Here is a 27,079-nt window from a genome sequence, read left to right as displayed (position 1 = left end):
ACACGTCACATCCGCGCACTAAGTCATGTGACTCGCAAAAATGGCAGCGCCCCTGAAGATTCATCATTGTCGATAAAAATCTTCTCAAAACACTATTAAATGAGAGAGGATTTAACATCACATTGTCAAAATAGAGTACATATTACATGACCTATTGGATACATTCTTCATGCAAAGCACAGGATTTCCCCTTCAATCCAAACCACCGGAATTTCCCTTGGTGATAACCTCTCGAGGTGGACATTGTGACCGCTTAAATTTGAAATCAAATGCTCAAATTCTGCCAGATGAACAGTATGTGTGTGCTAATTGCTTTGACAAGCATTCAAAAGGAGATAGACGAGGAAAGCTCACTCTCACCAGACCTCGCACCATCATTCACGATCATCTTTCGGGACATCCCATTGTCAGACCTTTGCTGATTTTGATAGAAAGGGGTTTGGGAAGACTGCTCGATTCACGTCAGATTGCTGGTATGAACTTGGACTTCAACTTGCTAAAGTATCCCGGTCTTTTCAGACCCTGGCTAAAGGCGGCGTGACCTACCGGGACGAGCCGTGGCACAAGGAGTGTTTCGTATGCAGCGGCTGTAAAACACAGCTGGCCGGCCAGCACTTCACCTCGCGTGACGACAGCCCGTACTGCCTCAAGTGCTTCGGAAGCCTCTACGCCAAGAAGTGCGAGGCCTGCAGCAAACCCATCACAGGCAAGATTTTTGTTATTAGCGGCGGGACCACATCGGTGGTCTATAATGTTTGGAGAAGAGTCCGAAGTTTACACATTGTTTACAAAAGCACAAGCTTCGGTTTAGTAGTTGTCATATAATCATGTTACGCCACATGCAAACAATTTAACAAATTTGTAATACGCATTTCAACTGTAGGGGGAGCCTGGGTGCAATAAAAGGCTGCTTTAAGGTTTCTTTGTATGCCGCCTGAACTTTTGGAAAAAAAACGTCTCTGCGGATCTCTCATGGGTCCGCCATCCAGAAATAAATGTGTCGCGCCGAAAAACCGGAGGTTCCCCTGATGGCTTTTCCCACTGGTGTTAAGTTGAGGATGCGGCGAGCCGGAGTGGAATCTTTCACAGAGAGTTGGACTTCAGTTTCCACACTGTGCGGAAATGATGACGTGATGTTTCAAATTGAATTGAAAGTGAGTCACACTATATTTTGCGCGCAGCCATGCTTGGAAAATAGCTATAAATTCAATGAGGAAAATGTGACTTGCCTAAATGGTTGTCAACTTTTAATCTTCGGAGGATTTGACTTACTTCTAATCTTAGTTAGTAGTTCATTAGCCACCAGCGAATTGACTGCTGCGCATGTTGTCAATTGTTAACATCATCAGTTTTGAATGCATTGCGAACATGAGCAAACTACCCACCAACTGTTATCATTAGGTGTTTTTTTATCGACTGCTTAAGTTAGCGTCTCCCTTGCTAACCAGGCCCAAACTAGCTTGCTGTTATTCCCGTCACCTGAGCCCCACCTCCAGAGGAGGGTCCGAGTCACCCGCATCCGGGCAAGGGAAAATATGATCATGTTAATTTACCCTTCAACCTTGCACACCCTAAAATAAGACAACATTCCTAACCTCCGTGTACTCTTTCTTTCTCCAGGGTTCGGCGGAGGCAAGTACATCTCGTTCGAGGACCGCCAGTGGCACCAGCCGTGCTTCACCTGCACTCAGTGCTCCGTGTCGCTGGTGGGTGCCGGCTTCTTCCCCGACGCCGAGCGCATCCTGTGCCGCGACTGCCACAACAGCCTATAAATAACCCCCAGAATCTCCCTTCAAATTCTGCTCGACTCGTGCCATAGCCAAAGTCTTTAAACTCAGCAAGGTAACACAGGAAAACTAATGCAGTTTTTCCAAAATGGACCACCTTCAAGCTACGTTATGTAGTTAAGTTCCTTAAAAAAAAACATGACGTTGTTATGTGATACTGTACAATATTTGATATCGATTTTCATAAAGGGACACAACGGTGCAGTTGATAGTCCTCACTAACTAAGAATAATGAGAACTTGGACTCTGTTTTCATGGCTGCTTCTTTTTTCCCCCCTTTCGGCTTGTCCCGTGAGGGCTCGCCACGACGCGTCATTTTTTTCCATGTAAGCCTTTCTCCTGCAACCTTCTCTCCAACGCCATCTGCCCCCATGTCTTCCCTCACAACATCCACCAACCTTCTCTTTGGTCTTCCTCTCGCTCTTTTGCCTGGCAGCTCCATCCTCAGCACCCTTCTCCCAACATTGCCCTTTTTCTCTCCCCTGGACATGTCCAAATAATCGAAGTCTACTCTCACTTACTTTGTCTCCAAACAATCTAAACTTGGCTGTCCCACTGATGAGCTCATTTCTGATTTTATCCAACCTGGTCACTCATAGACAGAACCTCAACGTCTTCCTTTTAGTTTGTTTTCACAACTAACCCTTGAATAATCCTCAAATTTGACAATATACTGCCCATATTAATTGGTGCCGGCAAAAAAAAAATAAAATAAATAAAAAATTTCGCATCACCAATCTATCTATAATTCCAGCAGGAGCTCAAGCCCTGGAATTTGCTCACAATAGCTTCTTTAAACCAACATGGCTGAGTTCCTGTTGAGTTTCAGGCGAAAATTCTCGTGACTTTTTCATGCATCCTGTTCTGATAGGCACGTCCACCTGATATCGTGTTGCTTAGTGAAACTGCTGTCAGCGGCTGGTTTTTTTTTCCCCCCTCAAACCTTGTGAAAGTCCTCAAGATGATCAAATTTTACACTACTCACAATAGATGATGTTAATATACCGTAATTTGCGGCCTACAGAACGCACCCAGCCTCACCCAGTACATTTGTAAAGAAAATACCATTTGGTACATACATAAGCCGGACCTACAAAAAAAACATACCTAAATTATATTAGTAACACAGCAGAAACACACTTGTGTGGCGCTAATGCTGGCGCGGTGCTAATAGGGCCAGTTAAAAACAACATACCGGTAAAAATCACCGAGACGCGGCAGCAACACAGCAGCTACACGGTAGCACAGCACTAACAGGGCCGGTTTGAAAAAAAACATACCGGTAAAAAAAGTCACTTTCTTGGCACATATATTCCACCATCTCACTCTTACCTTTTCCGCTCGAGTGCCCCCTTGCAGCCGTTAGAAAAAAAATGGACAAATTAGCCGCATCACCGCATAAGCCGCAGGGTTGAAAGCGTGTGAAAAAAGTATCAGTTTATTGGCCGGAAATTACAGTACTTTTTTCCAATTGAGGCTAATTGGGTTGAAATCCCAAATCTGAGTCCAATTTCAACACCCTGGAAATCGCCCCAAATTGCTACTTTAAACCATATTGGCCAACTACCTGTTCAATTTCTTCTGGACAGTATCTTGAGACTTTTTAATAAATTCCGTTATGATAGACGTCAACTTCATTTCATGTCAATCGGTCGGACGAATAGCTTTTCATGGGGTGCTACTGATTGAGTTTTTGGGCTTTATGTTCAGGACCCCTTCAATGCAATATGCTTGCAATAGCTGATGAGATTTCTGGCATGTTGATTGCCCCAAGAAGGTTCCTGTTTTAACGCTGTAACTGCATTTTGAATGTCACTTTTCTCTCTCTCGCTCACAATGATCACTATGCAGCTTGACTAGGTTGCTGTATATAATGGCACACAAAAAAAATGAATACAAAAGCGACTTTAGAGGGGAAAAAGAGCTTTATGGCAAGTTTGTTGCTATCATAAAGAAGGTAAACTTTGCACTTTTTAGACTAGTTTCCTGCTTCCATGTTGCGTGCACATAAATTGAAACACACTCATTATTAAAAAAAAAAAAACTTGGCACAAAACCACTTTTTTATCTAATCGCTGATGCTATTTTCTATTGTTTTTTTTTTTTTTTTTTTTTAGTTTTCTGCTCATTTGATAAGAGCACATTTTTCACAATTTCTTCAAGAATTTTTTTCTTAACCAAGCCTGTCCTGTAATACTAGTTTCTTCCTCATGAGGTGTTTCCGAGGCAGAAGAATTCTAGCGATTTCAATATTTGCTCACATTTGGGACCAAGCGTTGTTCAAGACTGGGGAGGGGGGGGGGGTAAAGTCACTCATCAAGTGATACTTTTAATTAGCTTGCATTCCAAAAAGTTAGAATTGTGTTTGGAATTTAAAAAAATATATATTCTGGCATTCTGCTGCCCCCTATTGGTTTGGACCATTTCCCAATTATTTTCCTTCACATTGTACTTTTTCAAGCATCTGGCAATTTTAGTTCAAAAGATGCTGTGTTATTTTTGTATAATGTCTGAATATGCATGTCTTAGTTTTTTTCATTTGTTTTTTGTTGTTTTGTCCGTCTGTTGCTGGATCTGAGAATTTTGTGAGAATTTTTTCCCCATCCAAATACAACCAACGTAAATCATTTTTCATAACTAATAATGTTCCATTGACCAATAAGTACCCTTAAAGGCGTTTGTGGATTACTGAAGATCTTTTTAAATAATTAATAAAACAAGCAGCTCACTATTTGGCCAGGTCAAATTACTTTTTATATTTTTAGATAATTCTGTTTTAGTTTAAATGTAATTTTTTTTTATTTTAGTTTGTGTATTAGTTTATTTAATTTTTTCCGTGTACCGTAATTTCCACTCTACAACCCGCGACTTTTTTCTCATGCTTTCAACCCTCTGGTTTATGCAGTGATGCGGAGCTAGTGTTAGCGCGGGGCTAGCGTTAGCGCACCTGGTTATAAGCCTCGGTACACAGGAGTTTAATGCTAGCGCGGGCGCCGCCCTGAAGTACGGTAGTTTTTATTCGTTTTACATGTATTTTGGAGTTTTTAATTTTAGATTTATTGTACTTGTTTATATTGAGTTTTTGTTATAGTTTTTTTTTTTAGAGGGAAAAAGCCACACATAATAAGACATATGTAAGCAACTCACCACAAGCATTTGAGGCTAACATTAGCAGCTTGGCTCACTATTTGGCAAGCAGGCGATTTTTGCTTCAAGTACCAAAATTCCCGCCCTACAGAGCACACCTTGTTACAAGCCTCACCGAGTACACTTGTAAAGGAAATACCATTTGGTACATACATACGCCGCAGCTGTGTAAAAGCCGGAAGTGCCCACATTGAAACAAGATATTTACAAAGAAAGACGGTACACAGAGAGTTTAATGCTAACAATAGCCGGCGCACTACCGCTATCGGGGACAGTAAAAAAAAAAATTTAAAAAAAAAAACATACTGGTAAAAATCGCGGCAGTAACATGCTAGTGCAACACTAACAGGGACTAAAAGTCACTTCCTCGGCACATATATTCCACCGGTCTCTTACCTTTTCCGCTCGAGTGCCCCCTTGCGGCTGTTGGAAAAAAAATGCACGAATTAGCCGCATCACTGCATAATTTGCAGGGTTGAAAACGTGTGAAAAAAGTCATGGTTTATAGGCCAGAAGTTACGGTACTTTTTACGCATTTGCAAACTATAAATACCCCCCCCCCACACACACACACACACAAGTTCTTATGGGTACCCTGTTAAGTAGTACCGAATTAATTGATAGTGTTAAAGGGGAAAAAAAAGAAACCAACAAAATTTTGAGATCTTTTTTTTTCTGCAACTGTTTTTCTTCCCCCGTTCTTATTATATGTGACAAAGTATTAAAAAAAAAATCTATACATTTCATGATTTCAGCTTTGATGCTGGTGAGTCACAGTTGGCAAATGTGCATTTGTTTTGTCTTGTCTTTAAGATGGGGAAATAAGCCATCGTTTAGCATAAATCCCGATGTTAATAGATGGGACTCAATCCTGCAACGGTGGTGATGGACGCTTGTGTGTACGTTTGAGTGGAAAATAAATGGAACAATGTGGATTATTTGGTGTGCTCTCTTGTCTTGAAATAGCTGTTTGCGCTTTACGGGGCCGCTTTACAAGTCGCACTTTCATGTTTTCGACATATTTGCGTGCTATCGCTTAAAGCGACGACGAGCTTTTAAATTAGTGCGTCTAAATATATAACGCGCGGCAATATTCACGCTGAGTCTGCAGTTTGGCCACCTCGATGAAGTACACATGGAATAACAGATGCACACTCCCTGCCGCCGTTTGAGATATTTTCACCAAAAAAGGAAATGGAAAACTTGGAGCGGCTCGGGAGGAAGAGGAGGAGGGCGCAGAAGTGTGGGAGCGAGGAAGAGAGGGAGGATGTTCACATCTGGAGTCGACACTTTCAGCAGGGGGTCATCTTTTTTTTTTGAGGGAGGGTGTGATTTATTGGCAGGAAGGTAGTGACTAGATGAATGGATGAAGGGTCAGGGAGAAAGCACAGCGTGTCTTACACATGCTAACATATGGTGGCGACCCCTTGAACAGAACCTCAACAAAACTATGCTAAACACCTATTAATGGGAGCCCTCGAAATTCTCCACGTAGGAGTTCGTCAACATATGGGCCTTGGAGTCAAGGCTTCTTCATACCCGCGCGTGGGGGCGACCACCCTGACGTCACTCCGAGTCTCCTGCGCGTAGTTTGCCTTCATGCTTGAGCGCAACCCACACGCTCGGTTTTGAAAATGTACTGCAGTTTTTCTCCGAGTATGAGGCCCCGCTACAGCTGACACTGGCTACGATGCCACAGGTTGGGGTTTCCTCATAACATTTTAGTCAATTCCAAAAGCGGTTTTTACTTTCCTTTCTATAACAAGGAACAAAGCAACAACAGTCGTGACCGTGGAAGCGTGTCTGAACAAATGGACCTAAATGACCAGATGATACATTTAATTATGCTGCAAAATCAATGGGTGGCGTAGTTGTGATGTGGATCTGGGAGGAACAGTGAGAATGTCATCACAGCATGTGACTAAAACGGACCAATCATGAGAGATGAGCTCCACGGCCTTGCCTGCACGGCAATTATTTTAGGCATGCGTGGCAAGCTACGCAGAAGTGTCGCGCGGGGCAATTTGTAGGTCAAATGACGCAATGCGGGCGCTGTCAGCCGTGCGGCCAAAGGAGTAGAAAGTGACCTTCAGCCCTGAAGTTCCTGCTTCAGACCAAAATGGCTGACTTCCAGTCTAGTTACTTTTTCCGTGGTTCCCGTTATGATCGTAATGTCCAGACAAATTCATGTTGATGGGTGAAACTCCTGGCGGGACGGTGGTTACTCTGGAAAGCGCTGGCCTCACAGCTTTGAGGTCCCGGGTTCCATCCCGGCCCCGCTCGTGTGGAGTTTGCACGTTCTCCCCGTGCCTGCGTAGGTTTTCTCCGGGCACTCCGGTTTTCTCCCACATCCCAAAAACATGCAACATTAATTGGACACTCTAAATTGCCCCTAGGTGTGATTGTGAGTGTGGCTATTGACTGTCTTGATGTGTCCTGCGATTGGCTGGTGTACCCCCACCTTCTGCCCATTGACAGCTGGGATAGGCTCCAACACTCCCTGCAACCCTTGCGAGGATAAGCAGCTAAGAAAACGGATGGATGGATGGATGGATGGATGGGTGAAACTCCTGTCAGATTATTTATTTTAAATACTGAAAGTCCTCAAAATGATCATAAAAATATGACGGCCTTCCCCACCTCCATTCGACGTCATCGGCAAAAAGCTTTATAATTGAGCACGTCTAAAACATCTATCAAGCTACGTATTGATGGGTGGAACCGGTGGTGTAATTTTTCAGACTTTCAAATATCCTGAAAACAATGAGAATTTGTTGTCACGCTGCTGTCGTATTAAATGTCGGCAAAAAACCTTGGCATTTCGGCATCAGCCTTCTGTCTTGTAAAACTGCATCATTTGAGTGAAGTCTATAGTACCGTAATTCCCGGCCTACAAGCCACGACTTTAGTCACAGTCCCCGTGCTAGTTAGCGTTAGCGGCGCTGCGTTAGCATTAGCACCGCCACGCTCGCGTTGAACTGTGTACCGAGGCTTATCACCAGGTGCGCTCTGTTGGCCAGGAATTACGGTAGTTAGTTTATCCAAGTACATACTGTGGCATCTTGACTCACAAGTGCACCATTTTACAAGTTTTTCCATTTATGAGCCTTCACTGACCCCAAAATATGGGATACGAACAACCTTCGTATTGGTCACTATTCACACGGAACTCCACGATGGGTCCATTTCTTTCAATGAGGTGAAAAAAAATTATACATTTAAATTGCTGTGAGCTCAATCATGTAAAAAAAAAAAAATATATATATATATCACTTTGGAACTACTGTACAAGCCCTGAAATTTGCTCAAATTGTCTGCTTTAAACCAAAATGGGCGACATCCTGTTTCGTTGACAACATGGGTCAGTAAAAGCTTTTGTGCGTCCCGTCACAATAGAGATGACAACCCAATTTGGTAATGATGGGTGAAAGTGGTGTCACGACCTATCAAATTTCACTACAATGCTCCACCTACATGATATGACACCACAAAATCTTCATAATTTAGGGTCACCCATCTGTTTCGTATCTATAGTAGAAATTACAAAGGTAGCAATTAAAACCAATTCCTCCGGAGACTTGAAAAATGACCACAATAACACTAAACTAAGCTAACACACTTCCTGGGTCTTTTCAAGCATGGCTTCTTGAGACCTTTTTTGTGAGTCACGCTTACCAAATTTCATGGGGCCAAGTGAAACTGGCTCAGTCGTATTTTTGTTCAATTCTGGGGGGCGCTATCAAGAAAATGTGTTCAGTTTTTGAGAGTGGGAGAGCCCTTAAACGGGTGATTTATCCAGCCTAGCTTTGACTATCAGATAATAAAGTTCGTGCTACCTGTTGATAAAGTATAACTGGCATGTTAAAACCGCTTACGATCCTGCCGTCTTCAAGAAGGTGAGGAAAGGTGGATGATGTCATCTGGATCATTCCCAGATATTCCCTGCCTGTCACTGTTTATCCTCCCAGTTCAAGGTAAGTATAATGATTTTCTTTTGTGCGATGAAGTTGAACATTCTTGCTGTCAGCATCCATTTAGACAGCATGTTTTCCATTTATTGCAAAAACGCCTCTCATGCCATCATCTTACCATGTTATCTTTGTTTATAATGCACTTTCCAACTACAAATTGCAATATAGTAATACTATGGGCACTTTAATCTTTAGCCAGGACGTATATAACACGTTATGGCTTCTTTCTGAAAATTGTGATTATATTCCACGCACATATAGCACCGACTTGTGGTTAAAACCTGTAACTACACATACATTGATTCCTGATGACGGCACAATTTCCGAGACTGTCGTACTGAATTTGTACAAAAGGGACCATCAAAATCCAAACTTTGTCTCATTTGTGTCGGGACCTTGACAACATGGCTCTTTAATGTCGCATTCCAACTTAACCGAAGGGTTTAAGGTATTAGTGGTAAGACTTTTACCCTTCATCTGTCTTGTAACACTTTGGGAGTAGGGAAGGAAAACAATGTCGAATTGAAATTAACTACCAAGAGAAGATGAACGTTTTACAGACGGACCATAAACTGTCCTCCTCTCGTATATTAACGAGAATTTCCTGTTTTGACGTATAATGTATCTATGGCAAAGGCATATAAGACAGACAGAACAAATAAATGCTCTTCCATTTGATGGCAGAGAGTTTATAATTGACCTGTGTATGCACTTTTTGTGACATTCTTGTTTGGTGTTGTGCCGTGAGATTTTTCAAATATAAGATATATGGCTCGGCAAAGTAAAGTTTGGGAATCACTACTTCAGATATTTTCTCCGGTCCTCCCCCATTTTTTTAATTTTCACGTATGAGGCTAGTATTAGCAATTAGCATTAGCGCGCTAGTGTAATTTAAAAAAACAATAACTACCATTCAGCTCACCATACGTCATGTTATGTATACATTACACATCTAATGGTGTCTTTAAAAAAATACTTACCCACGCTCCTCTGTCGTTTTTGGCATAGTTGATCAGTGACCCAAAATGTAGCCGTCTTTAATAAATGTCCGTGTGAAACGATGTTTCCGGTGGATCATTGTTTTCCTTCCCCCCCCCCCCCATTTTTTCTTGTTCTTTTTGGCTTAGTGAAGGTTCGGGGGGGGGGGGGGTTTGAGGCAATATTTCAGCATCGACATATATTTGATGTCGATTTCACCTTAATATTCTTCTTTTCCCCCCCTCTCTCATAGCCCTAAACACAGAAGTGGGTAGAATAGCCAAAGATTGTACTCAAGTAACAGTACTGCTACTTTAAAATATGACTCAAGTAAAAGTAAAAAATAATTAGGACGTGTAAGTAAGCATAAAAAGGTACGCTTGTGAAAAAAAAATGCTTATGTACTACTGAGTAACAATGATTATTTTGAAAATCAAAGTATGAGCATGAAATTAAATGTGAATCTGCAGATTCAGACATTGCTGACTTTTTTTTTTTTTTTTCGTGCGAACATGTTTGCAATGAACTTTACTCACATGTCGCTGTGGAACTTACGGTGGATTGAAGCAACAGTGTCAGATGTGGAAATTGAAAACGAAAGTCTAAAATTTCAAGTCTAAAAAGATTGTACAAGCAATAACTGCTTGGTGAAGGTAACGAATGGCATGTCGATTATTGTAACAGACTGAAAGTACCGTGTTTTTTTTTTGAGGGAAAAAGCCACACATAATATATAATAAGACATATGTAAGCAACTCACCACGAGCATTTGAGGCTAACATTAGCAGCTTGGCTCACTATTTGGCAAGCAGGCGATTTTTGCTTCAAATACCAAAATTCCCGCCCTACAGAGCTCACCTTGTTACAAGGCTCACCGAGTACATTTGTAAAGGAAATACCATTTGGTACATACATACACCGCAGCTGTGTAAAAGCCGCAAGTGGCCACATTGAAACACGAGATATTCACGAAGAAATAAAGGTACACAGAGAGTTTAACGCTAGTTCCACCATGCTAACGCTAGCTCCACTGCGCTAATGCTAACAGGGCCTGTTAAAAAAAACATACGGGTAAAAATCACGGCAGTAACACGCTGGCGCAGCGCTAACAGGACCAGACCTGTAAAAGTCACTTCCTCGGCACATATATTCCACCGGTCTCACTCTTACCTTTTCCGCTCGAGTGCCCCCTTGCGGCGATTAGGAAAAGAGTGCTGAAAAGAAAACTTGTAATCAAATGAGGTATCAGAGTAAAGTTAAACAAGCTTTCTCTTTTTATTTGGACTTTCAATTGGAACTATGATAGCTAGAAATTTACAGACTTTACAGAAGACTTTCCATTATTTTTACGTACGGTCACATCAAGCAACAGATGTATAAGGATATTGTCACGAATAAATGCTGTCATAAAAAAAAAAAAAAGTCACAACTGTGCAAAAACATCGGAACCCTGTTGCAAACAAAGCAGCATAATAAATGTTCATATTCAGTGGCTCGCACTGCATATTTGCTTTCCATTTGCTCCCAGTCACGTAAAAAAGACGCATTCTGGATCTTGTCATCAATCCAGAGCCAACGAGGATCGGATTTCACGTGATCGGGCTTCTTTGGTGACTGGGGAAAACCTGCAGAGTCAGCATCTAGAAGCGGCCCTACGTATTGTTTTCTCATCGAGACGTCGGCTTGACGTCAGCATCATCTCGGAAGGTTTTTCTCGTCGGAATCCTTCCGAGTTTAAGTGACGGAGCTGCTCGTGACGTTGGGAACGACGGTGGTCCTGCTTTGGGCTTTTCGCCTCCTCCCGCCGCCGCCGCCTCCCCCGCTGCCTCCCCCGCTGCCGTCTTTGACTCTTGCCGCGCTCTCGGGCCGGCCCCCCCGGGTCTTCTCTGATGAGACAAGCAAGAATGGTACGAATTAAAATCCACGCTTTTAAGGTTCCAAATGAGTTTCACACACCAAACAGCTGGCAGTAAAAGTTTTTATCTTTTCTTTTCAGCAAAGTGCAACATCAATCACTCTTTTTAGGAAACAAACTATGCAGACAAGTGAAGCAGAAACACTTTGAACAGTCTTAAATTAAAATGCCACATTTAACCACATTGGCCTCCCTCACCATTTTTCCCCCCCTCCAAAACGAACAACAAACACAAATGACTAAACATCGTCAAAGAGTCCTGGAAGCGAAAGCGAACACAATGTCGCGTGCCTCGTGGCAATTACTCAGGCCGCACTCATTTTGTTTATCTGAGCTCGCGTCACTGACGGATGTCTGTTATGAACTTGCTATGGTTCCTGCGGGTCTCCCGGAAAACAAGCGCGCACGTGCCAAGCGCTGGACAGTGTCTCGCAATCCGGTGACAACGGATTGTTTTACGTTAACAATGATCAATAAGAACTAAATAATGAATACAGTGGTGCCTTGGTTCTCGAACACAATCCGTTCCAGTAGGCTGGTTGAAAACCAAAACGTTTGAAAACCAAAGCACGTTTTCACATTACAATGAATGGAAAATGAAATAATGCGTTCCAAGCCCAAAAAAAAAATTAAGCGATTTTTTTTTAGCTTTTCCTGCACAGTAGAAATACAAGTATGGTTTAAATACTTTATCTAATTAATTCATTTAAGAAATATATTTTTTTGCTTAAAATGTATGCTTTAGCCTAATAAGAGTATGCTAGGTTGGGAGTGCATTGCCGTATCTGTAGCAACTCGGCCCCCGGCCTTGTAAACGTTTTTTTATTAACAAAAGTGCAGAATAACTTTAAACAAGAAATAATGAGGGGGAAAACAAACAAATTGTTTTTTATTTGCACAGAAACTACGTAACATGTAAAAAAAACCAAAACTTGCAACTAGAGGTAGGGTCGATGGAACAAAAGAAAAAAGCAATGCACAACAACAGTTTCAGATGTCTTCGGTGGGGGTGACTCGCCCCTTTTTCACAAAGAACAAATCTAATGTTTGTTTCTGCCATCTTTTAAGCACTTTTCTGAAGTGGCTCATATCATTAAAAATTTTCAGTGCTCTGCAACATTCAGCTTCATTCGGGTGATGAAGTTCTACAAAATCATGGATCTCGTTCCATTTAGATAGCTTTAATATCGGCACTGCCTTCAGCCTCGCCCACACTTTCCCCTTTTGCATTTTTTTTCGGGGGTGCGTTTGAAAGCACAATAACAAATCGTCGTGGTTCAGCTGGTCGGGGTGTTCGAATACCAATTTTTGTTTGAAAACCAAAGCAAAAAAAATCTCTAAATTTTCATTTGAAAACCGATTTGAATGAAAACCAAGACATTCGAAAACCGAGGTGCCACTGTATATATATGAAATACAGTAGAGCCTCAGTTCTCGACCACATTCCGTTCTAGAAGGCGGTTCGAAAACCGATTTGTTCGAAAGCCGAGTCAACCGCCACGCGAGTTATGTTATTTCGTTTTTTTGGGGAGTTTGTTCGAATTGACAATCACAAAGTGCGTCGAGGGTGGGTCAGGTGGTCGGGCCGCGCGCATTCTGTTATTTCCGGGTTTTTTCGGCGGGGTGGGAATTTACAACAAAGCGCGTCATGGGTCAGCTGGTCTGGAACTTCGCGCGTTCTGTGTATTCCGGGTTTTGTTGGGGGTGATCGAGTACCGATTTTCGTTCGAAAACAGAAGCAAAAAAAAATCTCAAAATTTTCACTCGAAAACGGGGACGTTCGAGAACAGAGGCTGGACTGTCCATCCAACCATTTTCTTAGCCGCTTATCCTCACAAGGGTCGCAGGAGTGCTGGACCCTATTCCCAGCTGTCAACGGGCAGAGGGCGGGGTACACCCTGAACGGGTTGCCAGCCAATCGCAGGGCTCATTGATTCAAACCATTCGTACTCACAATCACACCTCAGAGCAATTTAGAGTCTCCAATTAATAAAAGTTTTTGGGATGTGTGAGGAAACCGGACTCCCCGGAGAAAACCCACGCAGGCACGGGCGAACATGCTAACACCACACAGGCGGCGCCGGGATTTGAACCCCAGTCCTCAGAACTGTGAGGCAGACGATCCAATCAGTCTTCACCATTCTGCCAATTAAAAAACATAATTTGAAATCCACAACTAATTTGAATAATGAAAAATGGTTTTAAAAACGGCACGGTGAATTAGCCGGTAAAGCGTTGGCCTCACAGTTCTGAGATCCCGGGTTCAATCCCGGACCGACATGTGTAGAGTTTGTATGTTCTCCCCATGTTTCCTCCGGGCACTCCAGTTTCCTCCCACATCCCAAAAACATGCAACGTTAATTGGACATTCTAAATTGCCCGTAGGTTTGATTGTGAGCGCAGCTGTTTGTTTCCATGTGCTCTGCGATTGGCTGGCAACCATTTCAGGGTCTACCCCGCCTCCTGCCCGTTGACAGCTAGGATAGGCTCCAGCACTCCCCTCATGAGGATAAGCAGCAAAGAAATTGGATGGTTTTAGAAAAAAAAAAAAATCTTATATGGAGTAGCTCACAGCGTTGAACGTCATAAAACACCTTTAACTAATGTTGTAAAGATGTAACGACATCTCGAGCAAGTTGCCGATGCGTCGGCGATTTGCGCTCCATCAACTTATGCCGGCCTTGATTTTACCACCTCGCCCTCCATCCAGTCCAAATAACAAGTGGCTGACAAATGGAATATCGGCTTCAGAGAAAGGGCTTTTTTTTTTCCACGAGCCCCCCCCCCCAACCATTCGCCTGAGGCCCCCGAATGAAGCAGAGAGTATGATGACGATGGCACTACATCAGGCACTGTTATACAAGTTCTGCCCACGCCTTGTTCCACTCCCTCAGACCAAGACACAGCTGCTCCCTACGGCGTCACCTCAATCGTGGCCTCCAGGATCAAAATTTATGTTGAACTATCCGCCGTTTAAAGGTTTACGGCAATGCGACATCGATGCTATCCGTTAGCTTGTCTGTGGATTTTAGCATTAGGTGCTAGCATTAACTTAGCAGACGTTTGTAGTTGTTTGGTTCTACTGAATTAACTATAGAATACAATTGATGATTGTTTATAGATGCATGGCGTTGGCGCATCAAGCGTACTGTCGTTTTCCACCTTTTTTGATGACATCATTATTGGACCCAAAAGCTACGGCCCCCCGACCCGAGTTTGAGAACCACCAATGTAACGTACAGGAAATATGCCGATACGCGCATGTTGGCGCAAGGACAACATCTGCGACGGCTCAGCGAAATGACACCTGCTGACACCCAATTTCCGAGCCTCCTGACGATTTCTACACCTGGGAAGTTTTTATGCGGTTTATAATATTTCACCGCTAATTGTTTTCTCAAGACCCGAGATGAAATTCTTTCCCGGGTGAATTCGCACAGGACTCATTTCTCAACTGAATCTGTCCAGCAAACAGCCGACTTCCATCCAGATGGAATAAATTCACACACGGCCGCAATATTAAGTACACTTCATTTCCTAAAAAAAAAAAAAAAGGATCTTTTTTTTTTCATACTGCTTGAAATGACAATATTGCTAACACGAGGCACATTATTGGCATTGTTGCGCCTCGCTATTTTGAAAAATGGTCACTCGCTACTCCGACAATTCTGCCAAGTTGACAAGACTAGTCGTTGCTTTTGCTGGCTTGGTCTACCGCCGCGCGTAAATCAGAATTAAATGACCGCTTTTAAACTATTGCTGCAGATTTTAGATTTGATTTCGATTTCGCAAAGGGCCAATCAGAGACTGGGGGCAGGCTGGATGTGGTTTAGGCGGTGTACAGTACTTTGCCAAGATCTGATTTGCATCTATAAAATGATGCATTAATTGATTTATTATAAATACTTTTGTCTAAATCTGTACGCATATTTATTGTTCAAATACATAGTCAACATTTTTAAAATTACAGAAATAAGTTTTTAATGCCATCATTATTACTTCAGTATCAAAAATATTTTTTTTACATGTCCACACATTCCTATTTTAATGGCCAAGGTAAATTTTCATTTTTTCAAAAACACCTGAAAATAGTCTTGAATATATTAAAGTTATTTTTTTTTTGGTTGGTTGTTTTTTTTTTTGACGGGGGGTTGTAGAATTTCATAATCTGGTCAATTTAGGATGTAAGCAATTTTAACAGAGATGATCAGCATCATGATGAAAAGATTTGGGCCAAAACAAAGAGCATTTTTGTCCTAAAAATTATTTTGTGAAAGTCAGAATATTTTCCATACACATTTCAACTAGTTTTTTTCTCACTTCTACAAGTTACCGGCCCATTTATCCATTTTAAAAATCAAATGTAGCCCTTGATCATAGAAATGTACACACTCCTGTCATATACTTGTTTACACCTCTCTAAAGTTTTCCAAGGATTAATTGTACATATAAATTTAATCTTCCAACCACGTAGCAGGCGCAAACATCATTTATTGCAAAACAACTACAAATTTTTACATCCAGGTTGATGTACAACGTTTAAAAGCAGCTGTTTTTGCAGGAATTTTCCATCCAATAAATTCTAAGTCCACTGAGGCCAAGACGATCTAATAGGCTCAAAAACATCCCCTAAAGTGCGAGTACCAAACTCCCTCGTGCCCTTGCCTCGTCTTTTTTGGCATCCTCATCTATCCGCGAGCTTGGTTGTTTTCATTGTTTACATGCCGAACCCATGGAGAGTTTTTCAAAGTCCTTTGTGGCGAGCCAAAGCCAATCAGGAAGCGAGCGGGAAGTCCAGTAATAGTGCAGCTCGCCGAGCGGGTCGTAGCGTTAGGTACGCCTATAAAGCTCGTGCACGTGACGTCACCATTTTCACGCCGCCGTATTACCGGACAAAAAGGGCTGCTCGACAATGTGAGGGACATTGAACCGGAGCAGAATATTCACAAAGCCCGAGACTTGTTGTGCAGTTGGTTGTTACAGCAGACGAGACAGATATTCAAAGAGATCATTCGATGGAATACCAGCTGAAAAGACCAGAAAATATCGATGGATTTCGGATATTAAACAGGATGGATGGTTCCCAACCAAAAGCACACGACTGTGTAGCGATCACTTCATATCAAGTAGGAATTATTCTTCTCAATCTCAAATTCCCAAAAAGTATTTATAATGCCAAGTTGGCTCATTTGAGAACAACACGTTTAAAAAAAAAATAAAAAATACAACAGTCGTCTCCAACGAACACGAAGTGTGTTGGGGCCACACGTTAATCTTCGGTAAACTTCTCCCCGACAGTTGTTTTTCTTTTGTTTAATATGCATTGTTCTCAAATGAGTCCAATGGGTATTTAAAAAAAGGAAATTAACCATCAGTCACAGAGATGTTTATGTAGGTTAACGTGTGGCTGCAACACGCTTCCGTGTACGGGGGCTGAAGCCTATCCCAGCGCTTTATTTTCTTTTTTTAAATACGCGTTGGACTCATTTGAGAACAATGCATATTTAAAAAAAAAATCTGTCACGGAAAGGTTTACCGAAGTTCAACGTGTCACCACAATGCGGTTCCGTGTACAAGGAATCGACTCACTGTCTTTTTTTTTCCAATCATAGTTAATGAATGCGTGTTTGTGTAAAACCAGGGGTCATTTATTTAAATATTGGTATTTGTATTGAAAAAAATCTAAGTGGCTCCATCGCTATGTGGGATTTATTCTTGATTGAGAACAGATCCAGCATCGAGGTATTCGTATGCGTCCAGACTTTTCTACGCTTTCAAACTTTTCCGTGAAAATCTCGACGACTTACTCACTAGATACGTGTAGATCCAGTTGTCCAAGACAAGCGGAAGCTGGTTAATAATCCAATTTCTTATTGGCGAAAACATCGTCTTCGTCTTTAAATATGGGTCCTCTATGCAAGTGTCTCTCATTTTTCCACGTACCTTCATTTATTATCACCTTCTAAACATTTAACGGTATCGGACAAAACTGGGCGTCGTGCTATAAGACGTATTTTCGCGTCGTCGCCAACCGACTGAGCGTTGAACAATGGTTTGTTTGACCGGCACTTCCGGCCAGTGACATGATTTGATGATGTCGGTGCACGAGCTCTATACTGATGGGAACCAATGTATAAATGGTGCTTTTGGAGAGATAATATTGCTCACTCCTGATTGACAAAAGTAAAGTAAACAGTTGTTATGTGTATATTGAGTGTTTTCAGTAACAAAAGTTACTTACAGTATATTGAAAAAATGCAGTTAACATGCACTTTGTCCCCAGGGGCCAGATTGGACCCCCTGAATGGCCAGTAAATGGCCAACGCGGCATATGTTTGACACCGTCGTGTCATAGTTTACTATCGTCCCTAATACCATGTCTTCTTCGGTTGTTTTCCATGACACTCTTTGATGGTACCTTTGTGTTCCAAAACCCAAAGGAAAAAGTTCCGCACTGCCTTTAACCACTACAGTGCGTTCCTTATCGTGTTCCACAAATGTACAGTAAAACTGCACTTCATCAGAAAAAGCAGTTCCGAATATTTTTGACCATCCCACAAGGCTCAAGGAAGAAACAAAAGTAGAAATTTCCAAAATTATCAAAAGAAAAATGGAGTACTGTGCGATGTAACGTGGGTGCGTGCGTTTACCGCTCACGCAGGGCGTCTTGGCCATGACGCACTTCCGCCTCTCGGTCTGCGGCGCGCACAGCTGAGAGGTCTGCGGGGCGCCCGAGGGGGGGTCCCGCTTGCGGGGGTGCCGCAGGGGGAGGCGAACCCGCGTCTGTGAGCCCTTTTTGAAGCCGCACGTCTTGTTCCGCTTCACGCAGGAACTCCACTGGCTCCACTCGGACAGTTGGCACTCTGGGGAAAAAAGAAGACGAGGAGAAACAAGGGCCTGAGGTGAGTGTCAGTCAGTCATGTCAGTTTTGATTAAAAAAAAAAAAAAAAGATAATTAGTCGTTGCTAGGCAGAACTTGTGATGATTTGCCCCCCAAGGACAAATTTTTAAAATGTCACATACCAGCGATTCTTGTGACGTGTATTTCGACTCCCTCTGCTGGTACGCAAAAAACTAACTAGCAAAGTACAGTTCAGTTGTATTTTACTTTAAAGTTCACCACTTTGCATTTAATCCATTCATCCATTTTCTTTGCCGCTTATCCTCACAAGGGTCGCGGGGAGTGCTGGACACTGTCCCAGCTGTCAACGGGCAGGAGGCGGGGTACACCCTGAACTGGTTGCCGGCCAATCGCAGGGCACATGGAGACAGACAACAGTCATACTCACAATCACACCTAGGGGCAATTTAGTGTGTCCAATTAATGTTGCATGTTTTTGGGGTGTGAGTGGAGTGTGTGGAGAAAACCCATGCAGAAACGGGGAGAACATGTAAACTCCACACAGGCAGGGCCAGGATCGAACCAGGGTCCTCAAAACTGTGAGGCCAACGCTTTACCAGCTGCTCCACCATGCCGCCAGTTTGCATCTAATATTTCTTTAATTTAACATTTAAAGCAGGAGATACAACAACCAGGAGTTACAGGATTGCATGAAACTAGTCATGTTTTTTTTCAAATCTTAATAGAATAAAGTTGTATTTTCAGAAATGAAAAGGTATATTCCATTATACACTACATTTAAAAATACACCTATTCTGACACATGTGAGGATAAGTGGTTTGGAAAATGGATGGATGGATTTTTTTTTTTTTTTACAAAAAAAAGTTTACATTTTTTCAATTTAAAAAATAAAATGTCTGCCAGTATGACAGCAATATGCAATGAAACTGATCTGTGAAAAAAAAAAAAAAATCCCCCTCTGGTCCCATCTTGTTGCAAGAAAACACATCGCCTGAGGAAAAACAACCAATCAGAGACAAAACGCATTACTGACCGAAAAGGAATAAATCATAAGGAAGGAATAAGGAAGGATAAGTCATTTGCTGTTCACTCAGAAGCACACTGCTGCCACGTTGGTAGCGTGACTTATTTGTAATCTGTAATGTTAAATATTATCCATTTGAAGTTTTGTTTTTTTTTGTTGGGGGGGGTGCTTTGGGTGACTCACCCACACACTCCATGGTGTCGTTAGCGGTGAGCAGGCCAGGAGGGCAGGTGACATAACACCGTCCGCTGTGCGAATACAAACCCTCCTTGCATTTAGTGCAAAAGTTGTGGTTGAAACATGAGTCGCAGTTGTCGATTTTACATTCTGCAAGACAGAGAAACACGAAAGATTTATCAACACGCACTTTTGTAAAGTCACAAATACTTCAGTATTGTTATCAAGTACAATTTTCAAATCACTTTGGGTAACTTCATTACTTATGTTTCCGGCAACTTTTACTCAGCTATATTTCCTAAACGAATATACTTTTCCACTGATTTATTACAATGAAATCTACACAATGTTTTACACTTCCCTGCATGACCATTTTCATTTGTAATTACGACAAAATGAAAGCTGAAAAAATTATTAGTTGACGTTAGAATCCTTATATGGGCGTACCAGTAGCTCAACATTTATACAGATCACCTAAAAAAGATATTCATAGTTTGCGGAGAAGTAATAATAAATGCATGGGAGTATTGTGTTATAATATGTAAATGTGTTGCTTCATCATTTGGATTAGAATATTCGTATCAATGCTATGAGTTAGCACATCTATGGTGTTTAGCAGTGTTTGTTAGCATAAAGCTAGATAGACTTCTCTTAGCCAAACCTACCAGGTCGTTTAAATACGCAACATGTAATTGCTTTTTTGGAGTGCCATTGAAGATTTTATTTTTCAAAATATTGAACAATTTTTATTTTTTAAAGAGTAGAATTACAAACATCCATCTTAGCCGCTTATCCTCACGAGGGTCGCGCCGAGTGCTGGAGCCTATCCCAGCTGTCACTGGGCAGGAGGCAGGGTAGCCAATCGCAGGTCACATACAGATGTACAACCATTTGCACTCACAATCACACCTATGGGCAACGTAGAGTGTCTAATTAATGTTGCATGTTTTTGGGGATGTGGGAGGAAACCGGAGTGGTCGGAGAAAACCCACGCAGGCACGGGAAGAACATGCAAACTCCACACAGGCGGGAGCCGGGATCGAACCCGGGTCCTCAGAACTGTGAGGCCAACCCTTTTACCAGCAGATCCAACGTGGCGCCAAGTACATACAGCAAAAGTCAAATATAGTGACCCCCGGCATTCTCACGGTTCGGCATCTATTGAGTCACACCTTGTGGATTTTTCTAGAACCAACTTCAAATACACTTAGTGGTGGTTTATCTACATTGGATTTTTTTTTAATGCTATTGTATTAGCTGTCAATTAGCTACTGATTTTCATTAATAATATTCCACAGGGTTTCCTCCGGGCACTCCGGTTTCCTCCCACATTCCAAAAAGATGCAACATTAATTGGACACTCCAAATTGCCCCAAAGTGTAATTGTGAGTGCAGCTGTTTGTCTCGACCTGCTCTGCGATTGGCTGGCAACCAGTTCAGGGTGTACCCTGGCCTCCTGCCCGTTGACAGCTGGGAAAGGCTCCAGCACTCCCCGCGACCCTTGTGAGGGTAAGCGGCAAAGAAAATGGATGGATGGATATTCTACAGGGTGAATTGTGAACATCTTGAAAACGTATTTTCTGTTACGATACTTGTACTTTTACTCAAATATGGCTTCCGGGAACATTGTACAAGGGTGCAAACAAGTTGGTTTGTGAGGACGTGACTTTTGCTTTGTTTCTCAAACAATGAGTTGAAACGCATATAATTAATTCAAAGCAGCAGACAATGCAGACGACGGCGCAACTTCCTCTTTAAGCTGGAGTTGGCTTTGGAATCTGTCCTTCCAGGAAAAGAGCAGCACAAACGTTGGGAATCTTGCAACGCTGTTGGCCCCGGATGCCAATTGGCACTTTTTGGGGGAATTTTTGTGTTTCTGTGATGAGCTTAAAGTGCATCGACTCCGCTGGCTGCGTGTGGCTCGTTGCCAGAAGGACACGCGATCTAAACACAGCGCAGTGTTTGAAAGAACAACATTTGTTTAAATGAACGATAAACTCATTCCCATGTGAAAGCGAACACCCTGCATCACCTCTCGTTCAGCGTCAAATATGACATTTACCCTTAAGAAAAACTTTTTTTTCCCCTCCAGGGCAGGAGTTGTAATACTTTGGGGGTGGGGGGGAATAAAAGGTATGTTCTTACAAGACTGAATTAGCATTTTTCAAGCACACAATATTCTATAGATAGATAGATAGATAGATAGATAGATAGATAGATAGATAGATAGATAGATAGATAGATAGATAGATAGATATAGATAGATAGATAGATAGATAGATAGATAGATAGATAGATAGATAGATAGATAGACATACACACAATTGTTAAAAAAATATGATATTTTTAGTCATCCATTTTCTTTGCCGCTTATCCTCACGAGGGTCGTGGGGAGTGCTGGAGCCTATCCAAGCTGTCAACAGGGAGGAGGCGGGGTACACCCTGAACTGGTTGCCAGCCAATCGCAGGGCACATAGAAACAAACAACAGTCGCACTCACAATCACACCTAGAGGCAATTTGGAGTGTCCAATTAATGTTGCATGTTTCTGGGATGTGGGAGGAAACCGGAGTGCCCGGAGAATTGCAATTCAGAGTCATTAATCGAACCTCCGTGCACGTTTTTGGGAAGGAACCCAGAGTAGCAGGAGAAGGCCCACAAAGGCACAAGCAGAACAAGCACATTCCACACAAGTGGGGCCAGGATTTGAACCTCGGCTCTCAGAACTGTGGGGCAAATGTCCTAGCCAGTTCCCCACGATTCCGCCACCACCACCACTACTACTATAACTACTACTACTTCTACAACTATTAATAATATTATTGAGCACATTTAGTCAATGTCTAAATAAAATAAATGAAATGGAAAAAAGTGGAATAAGTGTAAACGCAACCACATGGGGGAAAAAAACATGGATTGTGTATTTCTTTGGCATTCGCACTACTTCTATTACTACTACGACTACTACTAATAATAATAAAAATTAGCAGATTTAGTAACTGTGTGGGCAGCACGGTGGATCAACTGGTAAAGTGTCGGCTTCACAGTTCTGAGGTTCCGGTTTCAATCCCGGACGGGCCTGTGTGGAGTTTGCTTGTTCTCCCCGTGCCTGTGCGGGTTTTCTCCGGGCACTCCGGTTTCCTCCCACATCCCAAAAACACGCAACATTAATTGGACACTCTAAATTCCCCCTAGATGTGATTGTGAGTGTGAGTGTGAATGGTTTTTTGTCTCTATGTGCCCTGTGATTGGCTGGCAACCAGTTCAGGGTGTAACCCGCCTCCTCCCTTTTGACAGCTCGGATAGGCTCCAGCACTCCCCGCGACCCTCGTGAGGATAAGCGGCAAAGAAAATGGATGGATGACGAAAACTATCATCTTTTTATTGACAATTGTGTGTCTATCTATCTATCTGGCTCCAGCACTCCCCGCGACCCTCGTGAGGATGAGCAGCCAAGAAAATGGATGGATGGATCGTAATTGTGTAAATAAAATGGGAAAAAATACTTTAAATGAAAATGTAAAATAAGTGGATATGCAGCCACATGGGAAAAAAATATGGATTCTGTTTCTTGGACATTTGCTGTTGAAATGAAGACCAACTTGTAAACACAGACGTTTGCTCATCAAAAAAGCAGACAAGAATGGATGTTGAATGTTACTCTTGAGAATTGAGTTCCAGGAGGTAACCAGAAGCACATTAGCCGCACTGGCCCACCCTCCCCTTCAAAGTGCAGAGATGCCGCACTCGTATTTTTTTGGAAATAAATAGTCTGAGGCTTCCTTCACCCACCAACACCAGCACCACAATAACAAATTGACATCTGAGAAAAATAGTGCGATTGAGTGAGCGGGCCTCACGGGTGCATCTGTTGTTGCCTTCCGGGTTCCTCATGCCAAAGTATCCCATGGGGCAGGAGGCCAGGCACACGCCCACTTGCTGGATGTCGTTGCGCTCCAAGTAAATGAACAGCTTGGCCTTGCACTTGATGCAGCCGTTGTACTCGGAGCAGCGCTCGCAGCCTTTTGGGCAAGACGGCAGGCCCTCATTACCCACTGACGCTGAAATAAAGAAATACATATCAAATAAATACATACGTATATATGATAAACGGAATCCAATCACATCACATAGAAAAACGACCACATTGCCTCCACGTATATTTGAAGCGCTTCAATGAGGGATTTGCTCACAGTTGACCTGTTAAAAAAAAGTTTTACTGGCATTCCCACACAATGAGCAACAATTTACAAAGGAGTATTGGGGCCACACTAAAAAGAAATAAAATGAGAGAAAAATGTTCTTTTTCATGAAAAAACAAACAAACAATACAGGTCCGGAAAAAGTAACGACATCACTGCAACATTATCTGTTTCTCAAGTTGGTAGGCAGGAACATCAGCACCCCTAACTTCCTCCTAATTTGTACTTTTGGTGTGTCTTATGGAGACGGACTTGAAGTTAGTGTAAGATTCATCTTTTTTTTTTGTCAAGGATGAAAAATAATAAGAATCTATTTGTTCTTCTATTTACCAAATGCGTTCAAACATCTGTTTCTTCTAAAACAGTGGTTGTCTATGCTAACGGTGAGCATGTCAATGGCGTTTTTCATTTATTTGGTCATTCTTTGTTATCATTAAGCTAGATTACTTTCCCAAGACAAAGCTGTGGTTGTTTTGCATACACAACTTGTAGTTCACTTTATTTTGACCATAACCTTCGAATGGGAGTGGCATTAAATAGCTTAAATCTTCTCTTTTTTGATGAAATGTTCACCATTTGTTAAAGTGGTGCTTATTGTGAAGTGAGTTGAATTGAATTTACTGGCACTATAAAGCGCTCCTATCTCAAGTTTGCGCTCGCAAGTCAAATGACGGCTCGTATCTCGAAAAACTCTCAAGTCAGGTCACTGGTATCTCAAGGGTACAGTATATTTGAGTAAAATGAGCATTTTGTTTGTTTAATTATATGAACTACTGAGAGCATAACTAACAAATTCCTAATGGAAAAATTAAGTGTATTTTTATAATAATTTGTGTTTTGTTGAAAAAAAAAGTCATGTTATCAATTAATGTGAATTTTTTTCTTGAATTTTTTTTTTACCAGAATAAAGTGGGGGTTTTTTTTAAATAACTAATAGTAAATGTTCCAATACCATAAGTATAAAGTCATACGTTCTGGAGAAAATTTTGCATGGCATGTTACTCAAAATATAATATAATAATAAAAGGTCCTAATCTTTCAATTCACACACAAATATAGTAAACATATTTGGAAAAGAAAAATGGGCTATGATCGTGGTCACCATTAAATCCATGCATACAGAAAGGAATTTTATTGCATTTATTGGGTCTACCCTGTCAAGTTTCTCGCATCTTGCAAGTGTTTGTGAAATATCTGTGTGAAAACAATGTGATAATTGGCTGCTGACATGGTACCACCATGTCAGGTTTGTGGATTCACTCAAGTGTCTCCCCCCAGTGACGCACGCAAATATGGTAAACATCTGTTTTTTAAAATAAAATCTTAAAAGACTACAGGTTGCGGTCACATTGATGCGCGCCAAATGGAAATCATTGTGTTGATAGGAAACCACGTCAATCGGTCGCACCCAGCATCTGTCTGTCCATTTACATCAAAAACAAACGTAAAAAAAAATACCAGTCTGTGATTCTGACATGAGTGACTTCCTAGTCAACGGATTATTCATTCACAAATAGCAGATGAAGTTTTAAGGCTTGCTCGGAACGCGTAGTGCACTTCCCATACTTGGGACGCACACGTCGATAGCCGGACGTTTGAGTCAGTTCCTGAAAATGCTTTGAAGAAAGCATCCGCTTTTGAACTATCATATTTTAATGTCAGGATTGTTATTGGCCCATGGGGATAAACCCAGAAAGGAGAGAACGTCAGGAACTCCTTCCCGGATAAATTATCCACACGGCATATGGTTCGACCTTAAATGTGAGCGGCACCATCTTGAGATCGCACTACACGAATCTTGTGTTTTCGCCCACTAGTGTTGACTCACACCGGCCGTAGGATCGGTGGCAGACGGGCGACGCCAACCATCAAAATAAAGGAAAATGTGAAACAGCATTTAACTGAAAATGCTTGGGAGGGGAAAAAAAGTACATAGTACAACCTTGGTTCACAAACGCCTCAGTTACTGAACAGTTGGCTTTAGATTCTCAGCATAATAGCATAATTGCCTTAGTCAATTTTGACTGACTGTCACAATTTAAAAAAAAGATAATGTTCTTAATAAATTTCTCTCTCTCTCTCTCTCTCTATATATATATATATATATATAAATCTGCTTCATTGCATTTGAGGGAAAAAAAAGTCATTTTCTTTTCTCAAAATAGTCTCTAGATCATAAATATTAAACCTGTTCAATATTTCCCACCAAAAATCTAGGCGTGTCGAGAAAGCCGAGATCTGCTGCGAATTGTGACATAAAACCGAATGTAGCCGATTAAGAAGTGACCGCAATGATCAACAAGAAAGTTCCCTTAAAAGATGTAAAAATGTTTTGTTCAAGTGAGTTCGCCAGACGGCAAGAAGCAGTTTCCGACGCCTTTCCAGACTTTTGATTGCAAACATCAGAATTGTCCAACACTCCTACCTCCAGCCCTTTGGGCAACACTTGGGAAATTAAACCGCAACATATCTCGTAGTGTTTCATCTTTGTTTACTTACTTCTTTTTGGGTTTTTTTGGAAGATTTTTGATCAAGCCAGATTTTTGCCTTGAATTACTTTTTTCCAGATTGGTGGTGGAACAGAATCTTTGTGTAGAGTTGAGATTATGGGAGTACACCACACACAGTAAGACTAAAACTGTTAAATGTCTGATTTTTTTTTATCTTCATGTCTGGTGTTTGTAACGGATAAAGATTCTTTTAAGATTTAAAAAATCCAAATGTTTGTTCTAGCCCTTATTAGATAAAAGATTTGAATCAGGACTTTTTGTAAACCAGTATTTGTACTTTTACTTAAGCAAGGAGTGTGATTGTATTTGCCACCTCTGGTCACTCACCCCGTCTCGGCCTTCTGATCTTGGAAGGTTTGCCAACATCGCTGTCACCCAAGGAACTGAGGAAAACCATCACCAGCGCCACCAATCCCAGCTGCATAGTCCCTGTTGGTTTTCCGTCCACGCGGGGTCCGCTGTGGACTAGGTGGAGCAGGTAAACCCGTCCCGTCTCAGAGTTGGAT

General features: G+C 41.9%; 2 protein-coding genes and 2 long non-coding RNA genes across 12 annotated transcripts in view; 2 read left to right on the top strand and 2 right to left on the bottom strand.

The window, feature by feature from the left end:
• Nucleotides 1-5,869, top strand: part of fhl3a (four and a half LIM domains 3a) — a 45,921-nt gene extending 40,052 nt beyond the window's left edge. The window contains exons 5-6 of the mRNA XM_061818806.1: nucleotides 520-706; nucleotides 1,621-5,869. Coding sequence (XP_061674790.1) covers nucleotides 520-706; nucleotides 1,621-1,772 — 339 coding nt within the window. The 3' untranslated portion in view covers nucleotides 1,773-5,869. The remainder of the gene's footprint in view (nucleotides 1-519; nucleotides 707-1,620) is intronic.
• Nucleotides 1-9,985, bottom strand: part of LOC133500289 (uncharacterized) — a 56,402-nt gene extending 46,417 nt beyond the window's left edge. For 6 of the 9 annotated variants that reach the window (XR_009794853.1, XR_009794855.1, XR_009794850.1 and 3 more), the window contains exons 1-2: nucleotides 1,596-1,735; nucleotides 547-686 (exon numbers count right to left, since the gene is read on the bottom strand). This is a non-coding gene — a long non-coding RNA (uncharacterized LOC133500289). Of the gene's footprint in view, nucleotides 1-546; nucleotides 687-1,595; nucleotides 1,736-3,119; nucleotides 3,145-9,885 lie in introns of those variants that run through there. The other 3 variants (XR_009794854.1, XR_009794851.1, XR_009794857.1) reach the window with 3 other exon arrangements.
• A 1,149-nt stretch (nucleotides 9,986-11,134) lies between these two features.
• Nucleotides 11,135-27,026, bottom strand: rspo1 (R-spondin 1). The gene is made up of 5 exons (XM_061818807.1): nucleotides 26,901-27,026; nucleotides 23,722-23,922; nucleotides 19,868-20,011; nucleotides 18,449-18,661; nucleotides 11,135-11,769 (listed from the first exon to the last, which is right to left on the bottom strand). The coding sequence occupies exons 1-5, from the start codon at nucleotides 26,995-26,997 to the stop codon at nucleotides 11,618-11,620; spliced, it is 807 nt and encodes a 268-aa protein (XP_061674791.1). The 5' UTR covers nucleotides 26,998-27,026; the 3' UTR covers nucleotides 11,135-11,617.
• Nucleotides 11,665-27,062, top strand: LOC133500290 (uncharacterized). Its single transcript, XR_009794860.1, has 3 exons — nucleotides 11,665-11,790; nucleotides 18,628-18,700; nucleotides 26,928-27,062. It is a non-coding gene; the product is annotated as an uncharacterized LOC133500290 (long non-coding RNA).
• The last annotated feature ends 17 nt before the right edge of the window (nucleotides 27,063-27,079 follow it).

This window comes from Syngnathoides biaculeatus, chromosome 5 (assembly GCF_019802595.1).
Source record: "Syngnathoides biaculeatus isolate LvHL_M chromosome 5, ASM1980259v1, whole genome shotgun sequence".
In the NCBI taxonomy this organism is placed as follows: domain Eukaryota; kingdom Metazoa; phylum Chordata; class Actinopteri; order Syngnathiformes; family Syngnathidae; genus Syngnathoides; species Syngnathoides biaculeatus.
This window is presented reverse-complemented; position numbering and strand designations above follow the sequence as displayed.